The sequence below is a fragment of the Zootoca vivipara genome, chromosome Z, assembly GCF_963506605.1.
Source record: "Zootoca vivipara chromosome Z, rZooViv1.1, whole genome shotgun sequence".
In the NCBI taxonomy this organism is placed as follows: Eukaryota; Metazoa; Chordata; class Lepidosauria; order Squamata; family Lacertidae; genus Zootoca; species Zootoca vivipara.
In genome coordinates, this window is record NC_083294.1 from 44612426 (window position 1) to 44628125 (window position 15700).

At 46.7% G+C, this 15700-nt stretch overlaps 1 protein-coding gene across 2 annotated transcripts; it reads left to right on the forward strand.

The window, feature by feature from the left end:
• Window positions 1-1710: 1710 nt before the first annotated feature.
• Window positions 1711-15256, forward strand: LOC118084236 (ribose-phosphate pyrophosphokinase 1). Of its 2 annotated transcripts, none has more exons than XR_009556993.1 (7): window positions 1711-2055; window positions 4378-4561; window positions 6186-6284; window positions 7436-7560; window positions 9986-10159; window positions 10801-11003; window positions 14506-15256. XR_009556993.1 is itself a non-coding variant. In XM_060270115.1 (7 exons), exons 1-7 carry the CDS (start codon window positions 1934-1936, stop codon window positions 14596-14598), a joined length of 957 nt encoding a protein of 318 aa, XP_060126098.1. In that variant the 5' UTR covers window positions 1711-1933; the 3' UTR covers window positions 14599-15256. The 2 variants fall into 2 exon arrangements, 1 of the variants encoding a protein (XP_060126098.1); XM_060270115.1 differs by having other exon boundaries at window positions 10844-11003.
• The last annotated feature ends 444 nt before the right edge of the window (window positions 15257-15700 follow it).

Genomic DNA, 15700 nt, shown 5'->3' on the forward strand with positions numbered 1-15700 from the left:
TGATTTTGAAGTGCGGAACTTATACGAGTCCTCCCTTTCTTTATGGAATGTGGGAGAAATAAATAATAATATAAAGATAAAAACATAACAACAGCGATATTCCCCGTAATAATATCATTTTATTGTTTGTACTAGCCCATCTGAGAGGATTACCTGAAAGTAATCACAATTCTTCCTTGATTTATTTATTTATGAAATGGGTGGGATATAAATACCGATCCGGAACGCCATGGAATTTGGAGGTTTTGGCTCCCGAATTTAATAATAACAATAACGTGGCTCCCAAGAGGGCGTAGCTTTGCCAGCACCCTGGCAAAGTGGTGTGTGTGTGTGGCGGCGGGGGGGGGCACAGAAAAAATTCCGCACTGGATACCACCTGGCTTGCTACACCTCTGATTCTGGATCCCCCACAGTGGGGACATACCGGTAGGGAAGTAATACTACCACTGTATTCTGCTCTGGTCAGACCTCACCTGGAGTACTGTGTCCAGTTCTGGGCACCACAGTTCAAGAAGGATACTGACAAGCTTGAACGTGTCCAGAAGAGGGCAACCAAAATGGTCAAAGGCCTGGAAATGATCCCTTATGAGGAACGGCTTAGGGAGCTGGGTAGTTTAGCCTGGAGATTAAGGGGTGATATGATAGCCATGTTCAAATATATAAAAGGATGTCATAAAGAGGAGGGAGAAAGGTTGTTTTCTGCTGCTCCAGAGAAGCGGACACGGAGCAATGGATTAAAACTACAAGAAAGAAGCTTCCACCTAAACATTAGGAAGAACTTCCTGACAGTAAGAGCTGTTCGGCAGTCGAATTTGCTGCCAAGAAGTGTGGTGGAGTCTCCTTCTTTGGAGATCTTTAAGCAGAGGCTTGACAGGCATATGTCAAGAATGCTTTGGTGGTGTTTCCTGCATGGCAGGGGGTTGGACTGGATGGCCCTTGGGGTCTCTTCCAACTCTAGGATTCTATGATTCTAATAATAATAACTCAATTGGTTACAAAACAAGGCTCGATCAGATGTTGCAAGTTCCTTTTGCTTCTCACTGTCAGTGGCGCTCCACAGGGGTCCTGCAGTAGAACTCAGGAATGTAAAGGAAGAATAATATAAAAGAAGAATAGAAGGCTGGGAGAATCAAGGCGCCGGTGGTGTTTATTCCTCCGTTATTTTCCAGGAAAATATCACCCAGGAAAGTCTCCCCAAGAAATGGAAGCTCAGGGATTTGCAAGAGCCCGCGCGTGCGCAATCGGGCCCCTCGAAGCCGCGCAGGGCGGCCGCTTCTGCCCTTCGACGCTTGTGGCCCAATCGCGCGCCTCCTCCGGCGGCGCAAGCGCACACTTGCACTGCAGACCCCTGAACAGGCTCTCTGCACAGGCGTGCGTCGCTGATGGGGCGTGTCTCTCGTTGCCGGGCGACCATTGAGGAGACGCCGTTCCAAAGAGCCGTATGCGCAGGCGCGCTTTTTTTGGGAGGAGGGGCGCGTTTTGCCCTCTGCGTACGCAGCGACTCCTGGCCCTTTTCACCGCCTCTCTTTTCATCCTCGCGAAAGCGGGCCCTTCTGCGCAGGCGTGCCTTTCCCAAGCGGGCCCCTCTCCGCTTCTGCGCAAGCGCGCCTTTTCAAAGTTGCCCCCTCCACTTCTGCGCAGGCGCCCCTCTTCCTAGGGGGCGTGACTTTGGCGCGCCGCGCCTGCGCGCGCCGCATGAGGTGATATAAAGGCCCGCTCCCAAGATGGCGGCGCAGTGCGGCTCCGTCGTCTGAGGCGGCGGGGGCGGCCTGCGCTCCCGGACGCGTTCCTCGGCCTGCTGGAGCGGCGCGAGGCGGCCGAGGGCGAGCGGCGAGCCGCCGGCGGCGGGCCTGACCCCGGGGTGGAGGTGCGCGAGGCCTCGACGTCGCGCTCGGGCTCGTCGTTCTCACCGGCGGCGTCGCTGGCCAGCAGGATGCCCAACATCAAGCTCTTCAGCGGTTCCTCGCACCAGGACCTGTCGCAGAGGATCGCCGACCGGCTGGGCCTGGAGCTGGGCAAGGTGGTCACGAAGAAGTTCTCCAACCAGGAGACGTGGTGGGTTGTGCGCATGCGCGGCGAGCCAGTGGGTCTGAAGAGAGCGCGCGGGGAAGAATGGGAGGTGTGGTTCCCGCAAGGGACGTGTTAGCTTGGGCGCATGCGTGGCCGCGGGGCAGCCTGGGAAGGGTAGTTTTCCGAGGCGACGGAGCCATTGGGTCTAGAACAGGCATCCCCAAACTGCGGCCCTCCAGATGTTTTGGCCTACAACTCCCATGATCCCTAGCTAACAGGACCAGTGGTCAGGGATGATGGGGAATGTAGTCCAAAACATCTGGAGGGCCGAAGTTTGGGGATGCCAGGTCTGAGCTGTATTTCCCCAGGCTGGATGTAATGCTGCGTGTCTAGGGGATTGGGGGCATGTCCGCACCTGTAGTTCTCCAAGCAAGAGACGGGCGTAGCGCAGGACTCTGGGAACTGTTTTCCATGAAGGAGATGGTGGAGCAGTCTGGGAACTGTAGTTTTCCGTGAAGGAGAGGGCAGCATTCTGGAAACTGAAAAGGTAGTAATTATAATTATAATTTTATTATTTATACCCCCAAAAAATCTGGCTGGGTTTCCCCAGCCACTCTAGGCGGCTCCCAACAGAGGACTAAAAACAGAATAAAATTTCAAACATTAAACTTTCCTATACAGGGCTGCCTTCAGAATCATAGAATCATCCTTTCCGATTTGCCCTTAGAAGGGCAAAGTGACACCGGAAAGATGGAGGGCACAAGGAGAAGGGGACTCCCTGGAAGAGACGTTGATGTTGGGAAAGATGGAGGGCACAAGGAGAAGGGGACTCCCTGGAAAAGACCTTGATGTTGGGAAAGATGGAGGGCACAAGGAGAAGGGGACTCCCTGGAAAAGACCCTGATGTTGGGGAAGATGGAGGGCACAAGGAGAAGGGGACTCCCTGGAAAAAGACTCTGATGTTGGGAAAGATGGAGAGCACAAGGAGAAGGGGAATCCCTGGGAAAGACCCTGATGTTGGGAAAGATGGAGGGCACAAGGAGAAGGGGACTCCCTGGAAGAGACCCTGATGCTGGGAAAGATGGAGGGCACAAGGAGAAGGGGACTCCCTGGAAAAGACCCTGGTGTTGGCAAAGATAGAGGGCAGAGTCGTTTTTACAGTTATATCAAAAGTGACTGATTTTGTTCTACTCTTAGAAATACACGGAGAGATAATTACGAAATGATGCTGAGGTTTATTAAGTGAACGGTTTCTATTTGGACAACTTTTCTGCTGTACTTTATTGGGCGGAGAAAAATAATCATTGCCTTAAGAACAATCTAAACCAGGGGTCTAAACCTGCGATCTACTCACAGAGTTAAGGACTGGCAGTGATCTGCCCCCTTTTTTGGGGTTCACGTCAAAGATGTTGAACTTTTTTTTAGGAAGGTGGAAGGCCCATTTTAGGGAGGAGGAAAGCACTGTTTTTTGGGGGTGCAGGGGAAAATGTTGAGCGTTTTTTAGGGGAGCAAAACTTGTTGAGCTTCTTGGGGGGGCAGTGGTCTACCAGTGGTCTACCACAGATGTCCAGCGATCTACCGGTAAGATCACGATCTACCTGTTGGACGTGCCTGATCTAAACCATTTATTTCACTAAAACAATAACATGATCGCATATGGATCCATGTTTGTTAACTGATGTGATTCAACCATTTTTTTTAAAAAAACCTGTCTTTTAGCACACATGAAAAACTTATTTCCCGATTTTTTATTATTATTGTTGTTATTATTATTCCTAATTCCTATCCCTAAGTCCTATTGCTATCCCTAACTCTTATCCTTAACCATAACAACAACAACAACAACAACAACAACAACAACAACAACAACAACTATTATAGGCTGCAACTGAACTAGATACAAAGTAACAATCAAAATAATAAATCCTTATTTCCTTCTGAATAGCCTTTGGACTAGAACAGGGTCCCCAAACTAAGGCCGGCGGGCCGGATGCGGCCCAATCGCCTTCTAAATCCGGCCCGCGGACGGTCCAGGAATCAGCGTGTTTTTACATGAGTAGAATGTGTCCTTTTATTTAAAATGCATCTCTGGGTTGTTTGTGGGGCATAGGAATTCATTCATATTTTTTCCCCAAAATATAGTCCGGCCCCCCACAAGGTCTGAGGGACAGTGGACCGGCCCCCTGCTGAAAAGGTTTGCTGACCCCTGGACTAGAATGTATCTTAAAGAGAAAATCTTTTAAAAGCGTTTTATTTTAAAAATCCAATTTAAATTGGTTTTTTTTCCAATTTAATTAAATAAATAAACCAGTTTTTTTTTTAAAAAAAAACCTTTAAAAAAGAATCCTTGATTCTTTCTCCCCGCAGCGTGGAGATCGGCGAGAGCGTGCGCGGCGAGGATGTCTACATTGTCCAGAGTGGCTGCGGCGAGATCAACGACCACTTGATGGAGCTGCTCATCATGATCAATGCCTGCAAGATCGCCTCAGCCAGCCGAGTGACAGCTGTCATTCCCTGCTTCCCCTACGCCCGGCAGGACAAGAAGGACAAGGTTCCTGGGGGGCGGATGGAATTAATGGCGCAGGGGGAGGGGGCGAAGTTGCCGGGCGAACCGAACTGAGGGCGGCAATGCCCCAGTCTTGCTAGCTAGGCTGGGTTATAGGTGGGGTGGATTGGAGACAGGCCTGCTAGGCATTCTGGGCATAGCTGCCAAGTACCCTGTTTTCCCTGGGAAACCCCAGTTTCTACTTACCTTTTCCCGGTGGTCATAGATGGGCGGAGCCCATAGATGGGCGGAGTGACACCGGAAGTTACGTCGACGCAACTTCCGGTGTCACACGGCTGCCGGTCCCGGATTCTGCAGTCCGGGACTTAGAAGGTAAGATTCTGGGAAGTGGAGTCTTTTGAGCGAGGCGTGCTGGAAGTTGGAGTCTGGCTAGCTAGGCCAGATTATAGCTGGGACCCGGAGGGTGGTGGACATGCGAAAAAATCAAAATATTTTGGGAAATGATATATAATGAACTGGGGGAAAAAATTAAGTACACTTTCCCCAAAAAAACGGAGGCTTTTCTACTGGGACTTACAAGAAAGAAGATTCCACCTAAACATTAGGAAAAACTTCCTGACAGTAAGAGCTGTTCGACAGTGGAATTTGCTGCCAAGAAGTGTGATGGAGTCTCCTTCTTTGAAGGTCTTTAAGCAGAGGCTTGACAGGCATATGTCAAGAATGCTTTGATGGTGTTTCCTGCTTGGCAGGGGGTTGGACTGGATGGCCCTTGTGGTCTCTCCCAACTCTAGGATTCTATGACTTATAGGACAGGAGATTGCAAAAGGAGATCAAGTATTATTTATGTATGCGACAACCGCGGCTAGGACTTTGTTAGCCCCAAAATGGAAAACTCAGGAGTTACTGACGATTGAAGAGTGACAGACGAAAATGATGGACGATGTGGAATTAGCAAGGCTGACTAGCAGGATCTGAAACCAGGGAGAGGCAAGGTTCCAAAAAGACTGGAGTAAATTTGTGGACTATATTGAGAGGAACTGTAGAAGTTTAAAGACACTTGCGGGATTGAAATGAATCCTACGAAATGGCTTTGAGTAGAGAGTGTAAAAGAACTGCGAGACAGGAGTGGATATGAAAACCAGATGAGGGGAGGGAGGGAAGGAAGTCAAAGCTCGGCGGAGCATATTGAGATAGATGAATAGATGTTTAAAAGACAAAAAATTGTGTTTATTGTGTGTTGTGTTTGTTATTGTTTTGTTATTGTTTAATGTGTTTATTGGAAAATTTAATAAATTGCTTTTTTTTAAAAAAAAGATTATAGCTGGGAGTTGTAGGCCGGCCAGCGAGGCATGATGGGAGTTGGATCCTTGCTAGCTAGCCTAGGTGGGATGCTGCCCACTAAGCAGAATGGGAATTGGAGTCCTGCCTGCTAGGCAGGATGGGAGCTGTAGGCCAGCCAGCAAGGCATCATGGGAGTTGTAGTACGCTCACCCAGGCCTGTAGCTGGGATCGTGGCTGCTAGGCAAAATAGGAAGTGGAGTCCTTCCCGCTAGGTATGATCGGAATTGGAGTCTTGCTAGCTAGGCTGGGATGAATTGAAGACGGGTCTGTTAGGCGTGCTGGGAGTCGTAGCACAGCATCCGGTTCAACGGCCCCCTTTGCATTGCAGAGCCGAGCGCCCATCTCTGCCAAGCTCGTTGCCAACATGCTCTCGGTGGCCGGCGCCGACCACATCATCACCATGGACCTCCACGCCTCTCAGATCCAGGTGGGGGCCTCCGGGGCTTGACTAGTCCAGCACGCAGGACCATGTGTGAACTTTCTGAATATTATGACGATTCAACACTCATGTCAATAATGTCCTTTTTTAATTTTAATAATAACGTTGTGAAATGTTGTGAGCACTTTTTGGGAGGGGAGAAGTGAGAATTAGGTTCAGGTCAGTACGGTACCATATTGTCCTGAATATAAGCCATCCTTTAACTTTTCATGGTTGGAATCGGGGGGGGGGGGGGAGTGAGGCTTACTGTATTTTTCGCTCCATAAAACACACTTTTTCCTCCTAAAACGTAAGGGTGTGTGTGTGTGTGTGTGTGCTACCAACATGAGTTTGACCAAACTGCAGGAGGCAGTGCAAGACAGGAGTGCCTGGCGTGCTATGGTCCATGGGGTCACGAAGAGTCAGACACCACTAACCCTAACCCTAAACAACAAGTGTGTGTGCATCTTATGGAGTGAATGCGTGGTCCCTGGAGCCAAATTGCCCAGGGGCAAAAAGCAAATCGTGCTTTCCCCCCCCCTTTAGAAAGAGCTAAAGGGAAATAGGGGTGTTGAAAAGAAACGGCTCAGCAGCTGATTGCAAGAGATCGGGGAGGGAGATAAGGGCTAGCTCCCTTCCTGGCCTGCCCCCTTGCCCAGGCCTCCATTGTTGAATATTCTGCAGAGGGTTGCTGTTTGTTTCCCCAGCAACATGTGACTGGCTGATTGGATTATCTGGCTGATTAGATTATCAGAAGCTGCAGCACTGTGAGTTTTCCCCTTTTCAAAGTAAACTCGACAACTTTGAGCTGATCCTTTAAAAAAACACGGGGCTTTTCCTCAGTTTTTCAACTGTGAGCTGATCCCCCCCCCCAAAAGCAGGGCTTTCCCCCTTTCTTCCTCTGAAAACTAAGTGCGTGAAAAATATGGTATATTCAGGCCAATGCGGTATTATTACATTACATGTTATTACGGTCTGCTTTTTATGACATTTTCTAGCTGCTTTTATCAGATTAATAATGATGTTGATGATTGGGAAGCGCCCAGCGTGGCTGGGGAAGCCCAGCCAGATAGACAGGGGTATAAATTTATTATTATTATTATTATTATTATTATTATTATTATTATTATTATTATACTGTTTCTGCTTTCCTGGCCCAGGGCTTCTTTGACATCCCCGTCGACAACCTTTATGCCGAGCCGGCTGTTCTCAAGTGGATCAAGGAGAACATCGCCGAGTGGAAGAACTGCACCATCGTCTCGCCGGATGCTGGGGGGGCCAAAAGGTGACACCCAGAATTTCCCAGAATTTCTTGCAGGTCCATTCCAGCTCTACCATTGGGGGATTCTGTGTTGAGATTCCTGTCTTGCCGTGGGCTGGACTGGATGACCCCCGGGGTCTCTCCCAGCTGTTCCAGCCTATTATTCTCCCATTCTAATAGTAGTAGTAATGCAGTCATACCTCGGTTTAAGTCCGCTTCGGTTTGAATACTTTCAGTTTACTACTCTGCGGGCCCATCTGGAACTGATTAATCCACTTTCCATTACTTTCAATGGGATAGTTCGCTTCAGGTTAAGTACGCTTCAGGTTAAGTACGGACTTCCAGAACCAATTACACTCAGACTTCGGGTTAAGTACGCTTCAGCTTAAGTACTCCGCGGACCGTTTGGAACGGATTAATTCACTTTCCATCTTCTTTCCGACGCCAACTCTAATGTGTCAGCGAAGGTAGCCAAATTCTGTGCTAGAGTCATGAAAAATTCGGTCTAATCTAATTAGCAGTGTCCAAACATCTTCAGGACTAGCTAAAAAGGACACATTAATTGCTGTAGTCTACCTCCCTAAGTAGTAACACTCCTTTTAATCGGTTTTCTTTTAAACAATTGTTAAAACCTATATTTATTGCCTATTTTTAGATTATTACTGTTTTTCTTTTATTGCTTTATGTATTGCATATTTCTGTGTGCTGGTCAAGAACCGTAATAAAATCAATCAATCCACTTTCCATTACTTTCAATGGGAAAGTTCGCTTCAGGTTAAGTACGCTTCAGGTTAAGTACAGACTTCTGGAACCAAATGTGTACTTAAATAGAATCATAGAATCCTAGAGTTGGAAGAGACCACAAGGGCCATCCAGTCCAACCCCCTGCCAAACAGGAAACACCATCAAAGCATTCTTGACATATGCCTGTCAAGCCTCTGCTTAAAGACCTTCAAAGAAGGAGACTCCATCACACTTCTTGGCAGCAAATTCCACTGTCGAACAGCTCTTACTGTCAGGAAGTTCTTCCTAATGTTGAGGTGGAATCTTCTTCCTTCACCCCTTAACCTTCTCTTCTCCAGGCCAAACATACCCAGCTCCCTCCCTAAGCCGTTCCTCATAAGGCATCGTTTCCAGGCCTTTGACCATTTGGGTTGCCCTCCTCTGGACACATTCCAGCTTGTCAGTATCCTTCTTGAACTGTGGTGCCCAGAACTGGACACAGTACTCCAGGTGAGGTCTGACCAGAGCAGAATACAGTGGTACTATTACTTCCCTTGATCTAGACGCTATGCTCCTATCGATGCAGCTGGTCCTGGAAATAAAGAGCATTAGGAGGGAAATCAAATTGAAATCCACCAGTAGTGGATGCAATCTAATTGATTGTCTTTCTGTCCACCTGACTCCCTCTCAATCAACTCCTTCCTCCATTTGACAGTATATTGTCCCCAATTCCAAATGCACAAACGCACCAACACACACATATACAGACATACCTCGGTTTAAGTACGCTTCGGTTTGAGTACTTTCAGTTTAATACTCTGCGGACCCGTCTGGAACGGATTAATCCACTTTCGATTACTTTCAATGGGAAAGTTCGCTTCAGGTTAAGTACGCTTCAGGTTAAGTACGGATTCCGGAACCAATTACACTCATACAGTGGTACCTCGGTTTATGGACACAATTGGTTCCGGAAGTCTGTTCATAAACTGAAGCATTCATAAACTGAAGCGAACTTTCCCATTGAAAGTAATGGAAAGTGAATGAATCCATTCCAGATGGGTCCGCGGCGTTCGTAAACCAAAAGTTCGTAAACCGAGGGGTTCGTAAACCGAGGTTCCACTGTACTTCGGGTTAAGTACGCTTCAGGTTGATTACTCCGTGGACCCGTCTGGAACGGATTAATCCACTTTCCATTATTTTCAATGGGAAAGTTCGCTTCAGGTTAAGTACGCTTCAGGTTAAGTACAGACTTCCGGAACCAATTGTGTACTTAAACCGAGGTAAGGTCAAGTTAAAGGGACCCCTGACCATTAGGTCCAGTCGTGACCGACTTGGGTTGCGCGCTCATCTCGCATTATTGGCCGAGGGAGCCGTTTACCTTCTCGCTGTAGCGGTTCCTATTTATCTACTTGTACTTTGACGTGCTTTCGAACGACCAGGTTGGCAGGAGCGGGGACCGAGCAACGGGAGCTCACCCCGTCGTGGGGATTCGAACCGCCGACCTTCTGATCGGCAGGCCCTAGGCTCAGTGGTTTAATTATTATTATTATTATTATTATTATTATTATTATTATTATTATTATTTATTACTTATACTCTGCTGTTCCTCTGCTCGTCAATTTTCGGAGGATGCCAGCAAGGCTGAACCTTTCCGTAAAAAGGGATTTATAATAATAAAAAAGGGTTTTAAATCGAGAAATCTCAACCTAGAACATACTTCTCCCAGGGTGACATCCATTGCCGACCGCCTGAACGTTGACTTTGCCCTCATCCACAAGGAGCGCAAGAAGGCCAGCGAGGTCGACCGCATGGTTCTGGTGGGCGACGTCAAGGACCGGGCAGCCATCTTGGTGGATGACATGGCCGACACCTGCGGGACAATCTGCCATGCCGCCGAAAAGTAAGTCTGATTCAAGTGGGGGAAATCCAATTTAAATTTTAACAATCTGATTTAAATTTTAAAAAACCTTATTGAAATAAAAAAAATCCAATTTAAATGTTTTAACAAATCAGATTTAAATTAGCAGTAAGAGCTGCTCAACAGTAGAATTTACTGCCAAGGAGTGTGGTGGAGTCTCCTTCTTTGGAGGTCTTTAAGCAGAGGCTTGACAGGCATATGTCAGGAATGCTTTGATGGTGTTTCCTGCTTGGCAGGGGGTTGGACTGGATGGCCCTTGGGGTCTCTTCCAACTCTATGATTCTACTAGCTGACCCGGCCATGCGTTGCTGTCAGCCAACTTCCTGACAGTAAGAGCTGTTCGGCAGTGGAATTTTCTGCCAAGGAGTGTGGTAGAGTCTCCTTCTTTGGAGGTCTTTAAGCAGAGGCTTGACAGCCATATGTCAGGAATGCTTTGATGGCGTTTCCTGCTTGGCAGGGGGTTGGACTGGATGGCCCTTGGGGTCTCTTCCAACTCTATGATTCTATGAAATTGAAAAAAAATCAGATTTAAATTTAAAAAATTCCAGATTATTACTATTATTACTATTCCTATTGTTATTATTTAAAAAAAATCATTGATTTTTACCCACCCTGCTTGGAAGGCAACCCCTGTGGTCATCCAGCCCAACCCGCTTTCCCCCGCAGGCTCCTCTCGGCGGGCGCTACCCGGGTCTATGCCATCCTGACCCACGGCATCTTCTCCGGCCCGGCCATCTCCCGGATCAACGGCGCCGGGTTTGAAGCTGTCGTCGTCACCAACACCATCCCGCAGGAGGAGAAGATGAGGCAGTGCCCCAAAATCCAGGTGGGGGGCGGGTTTATTTTTGTTATTACCTCTCTGGCACGTTTCTGATAGTTCTCACACCGTCCATCAATATCCTCAGTTGTTGTTGTTGTTGTTGTTGTTTCTGATAGTTCTCACACCGTCCATCAATATCCTCAGTTGTTGTTGTTGTTGTTGTTGTTATTTTCATCTCTCCGGCCCATCCCAGATCATTTGTCCCCTTCCTCGCTCCACCTCGCCGCATCGCGTGACTTTTCATTTCCGTTTTTTGCCTATCGTCTTGTTGTCTTATTGTGATGGCCGAGGGCTGGCACAAATCAAGATTCTTTCATTCATTCAAAGCTTGACTGGCAGCTGAAGATTCATTCATTCATCTCAAATCAGAGCCAGTGAAGGCAGTGAAGGTCCTGTGTGAGTGCTTGGAGGCGGTTGGAGGATGGATGGCGGCTAACAGATTGAGGTTGAATCCTGACAAGAAAGAAGTACTGTTTGTGGGGGACAGGAGGCGGGCAGGTGTGGAGGACTCCCTGGTCCTGAATGGGGTAACTGTGCCCCTGAAGGACCAGGTGCACAGCCTGGGAGTCATTTTGGACTCACAGCTGTCCATGGAGGCGCAGGTCAATTCTGTGTCCAGGGCAGCTCTATCTGGGACGCAGGATGAGACCCTACCTGCCTGCAGACTGTCTCGCCCGAGTGGTGCATGCTCTAGTTATCTCCCGCTTGGACTACTGCAATGCGCTCTACGTGGGGCTACCTTTGAAGGTGACCCGGAAACTACAACTAATCCAGAATGCGGCAGCTAGACTGGTGACTGGGAGCGGCCGCCGAGACCACATAACACCGGTCCTGAAAGACCTACATTGGCTCCCAGTACATTTCCGAGCACAATTCAAAGTGTTGGTGCTGACCTTGAAAGCCCTAAACGGCCTTGGTTCAGTATACCTGAAGGAGCGTCTCCTCCCCCATCGTTCTGCCCGGACACTGAGGTCCAGCGCCGAGGGCCTTCTGGCGGTTCCCTCGCTACGAGAAGTTAAGTTACAGGGAACCAGGCAGAGGGCTTTCTTGGTAGTGGCACCCACCCTGTGGAATGCCCTCCCACCAGAGGTCAAAGAGAACAATTACCAGACCTTTAGAAGGCATCTCAAGGCAGCCCTGATTAGGGAAGCTTTTAATGTTTGATGAATTTCTGTATTTTGGTGTTTTGTTGGAAGCCGCCCAGAGTGGCTGGGGGAACCCGGCCAGATGGGCGGGGTATAAATAATAAATTATTATTATTATTATTATTATTATTATTATTATTATTATTATTATTATCTTGTTTTATTGCTGTGGCCAATAGGATGGGTCATAAAAAAAATTTTTTTGAAAATGTTTCCTCCCTTGATTGTATCTCAGGCGTATGGTATAAACTTGGTCAAATTTCAAATTTGAGACAAATCAGTTAATATTTAGACATACTTTTCCACAGGGGGCCGGTCCACAGTCCCTCAGACCTAGTGGGGGGCCGGACTATATTTTGGAAAAAAAAATGAACAAATTCCTATGCCCCACAAATAACCCAGAGGTGCATTTTAAATAAAAGGACACATTCTACTCATGTAAAAACACCAGGCAGGTCCCACAAATAACCCAGAGGTGCATTTTAAATAAAAGGACACATTCTACTCATGTAAAAACATGTTGATTCCCGGACGGTCCGTGGGCCAGATTTAGATGGTGATTGGGCCACATCCAGGCCTTAGTTTGGGAACCCCTGATTTAGACCCTGCACCTACAGATTGAAATTTTGCCTCACTACGAGTGATAAAAACATAGGAATTTTTCTCATTTAATTCTCAGTATGTTAAACTGTGAACTAATAGACATAAATTTTAGGTTTTATGTAGAGCAATAATAGTTGCATACTCTTATTTTCTGCAATATTTATTTAAGGGAAAACATGTTGATAATTTACATGAAAAACCAAGGGTTTTGAAAAAATTATATGGAACAACTAAGCAAACGGTGTACTAAACAAGTAAACATCAACAATAAAACTCCACTCATATTATGTGTTGTGTCAAAACATCCTGGTAGACCACAAACTTGACATGAGTCAACAGTGTGATGCAGCAGCTCAAAAAGCCAATGCAATTCTGGACTGCATCAATAGGAGTATAGCGTCTAGATCAAGGGAAGTAATAGTACCACTGTATTCTGCTCTGGTCAGACCTCACCTGGAGTACTGTGTCCAGTTCTGGGCACCACAGTTCAAGAAGGAGACTGACAAGCTGGAACGTGTCCAGAAGAGGGCAACCAAAATGGTCAAAGGCCTGGAAACGATGCCTTATGAGGAACGGCTTAGGGAGTTGGGCATGTTTAGCCTGGAGAAGAGAAGGTTAAGGGGTGATATGATAGCCATGATCAAATATATGAAAGGATGTCATAAAGAGGAGGGAGAAAGGTTGTTTTCTGCTGCTCCAGAGAAGCGGACACGGAGCAATGGATTCAAACTTCAAGAAAGAAGATTCCACCTAAACATTAGGAAGAACTTCCTGACAGTAAGAGCTGTTTGACAGTGGAATTTGCTGCCAAGGAGTGTGGCGGAGTCTCCTTCTTTGGAGGTCTTTAAGCAGAGGCTTGACAGCCATATGTCAGTAATTCTTTGATGGTGTTTCCTGCTTGGCAGGGGGTTGGACTGGATGGCCCTTGGGGTCTCTTCCAACTCTATGATTCTATGATCACATTATACTTAATTATTTGGTATAAACTGTACTAAATGCTTACATTTTGTGTAATTAATAAAATCATGCCTTATGCAATATATACATTGTACATGTACACCATATTATATCATGCTAAAAATATGCTTTTATGCATTACACTAAATGTCTGTTTTGGTGCAAAGTCCTTCTTTGTCTCTTGTTTTGGGAATTTAGAACGATTATTCACTGTTGTTTTGATAGTAGCATCACATCTTTTCTCTCCAATAACTCCTAGATGCTCTAGTAACCTCCTTCATTGCACGTTCAACCATTTGCGAATATGAGTGGCGTTTTATTGTTGACGTTTACTTCTTTAGTACACTGTTTGCTGAATTGTTCCATATCATTTTTTTCAAAACCCTTGGTTTTTCATGTAAACTATCAACATGTTTTCTCTTAAATAAATATTGCAGAAAATAAGAGTACGCAACTATTATTGCTCTACATAATGCCTAAAATTTATGTTTATCAGTTCACAGTTTAACATACTGAGAATTAAATGAGTCAAATTCCTATGTGTTTTTTTTATCACTCCTAGTGAGGCAAAATGTCAATCTGTAGGAGCAGGGTCTAAATATTAACCGATTTGTCCCAAATTTGAAATTTGACTATGTTTATACCATACGCCTGAGATACGATCAAGGGAGGAAACATTTGTTTAATATTTTTTTTTATGACCTACCCTAATGGCCAAGGGCTGACGCAAATATGCGTTCATATTGTGCGCTATAACTCCTGGTGCCCAGTTAACCCTGCCTCTCCCTCTCTTTCCCCCCTAGGTGATTGACATCTCCATGATCCTGGCCGAGGCCATCCGCCGCACGCACAACGGCGAATCCGTCTCCTACCTGTTCAGCCACGTCCCGCTATAGTTCCCGACCCCGGCGCATGAATTCCCCTTTGGGGGAAAAACCAGTCCTCTGTGCATGTACAGAGTGCTAAGTTGGCTTTACCCCACGATTCCCCCTTTTTCGATTTGGGGTGCCTGGCGGGTGGGAATTCTAGCGTGGGTCTAATTTGGGGCTCATTTTATCTACTCGTTCCTCTGGTCCTTTCACTTCCCCAAATTTAAAAGCCCATTTAAAAGTATTTATTGTTCATTTCCAAAGGGGCTACCCAGTACCTTGGTGTCGGAGTTACAATTCCCCGCCCCTTGATTTGGGGTTTCGACGCTATGACTCCCAGCCCCAAATCCCTCTTTTCTCGTACCCTGTGCTTGTTTCCTTTACTGGAAAAAAAACATTTTTTCACGAATCTGGGCGTCTAGTGTTGGCGCTAGAATTCCTCCCAGGTGCCCAGTGGCACCACATTCATTTCATTCTGTCTCCTGTCACCCCCCAAATACACTTACTTTTGAACTTTGATCCAGGCAGTAGAATTCCCTCTAGGCGCCTAGCAACGCTATGACTCCCCTACGCCCCATTCATTTTGTTCTGCCTCCTATCACCCCCTCAAAATAGACTTAATTTTGAGCTCGGATTCCCCGCCCTCGCGTCTATTCATTTCATCCGATCCCCATTATTCCCCCCCCCCAAAAAAACCCCCATTTTTTCGGATTCTAGTCTCAGATCCCAGGTGGCGGTGTGGGAATTCTAGCGCGCTTTAAATGAAAAAAAACACATATTAACCTGTGGGTTAATATGGGATGTGTCCTGTTCATTTCAGAGGGGGAAATTGCTGCTCCAGTTCTCCCCACTCAGAAAAAACATTCTGTTTATTTCAACCCTTCGCCCTCTGACACCCAGTTGGGAATTAGACTCCTGGAGCTCTTGTCCCCCCCCCCCACTCCAGTTCCAGGTTCGAGTCCTGACGAATGAATAATAAACTCTTATTTAAAAGCCCAAAATCTCTTATTTCTTCATTGGGGGGGCGGGGCTGGATCGCAGTTCGGCATGCTGGGAGTTGTAGTTTCCTTGAGATAGGGAAGCTTTTTATATTTGATGAATTCATGAGACCTTCGGGTATAAAAATATT

Coding starts and splice junctions, on each gene's coding strand:
- LOC118084236 (XM_060270115.1), top strand. CDS start 1,934: ATGCCCAACATCAAGCTCTTCAGCGGTTCCTCGCACCAGGACCTGTCG. Junction 4,562..6,185: donor GGCAGGACAAGAAGGACAAG/GTTCCTGGGGGG, acceptor TTTGCATTGCAG/AGCCGAGCGCCCATCTCTGC. Junction 11,004..14,505: donor GGCAGTGCCCCAAAATCCAG/GTGGGGGGCGGG, acceptor TTTCCCCCCTAG/GTGATTGACATCTCCATGAT.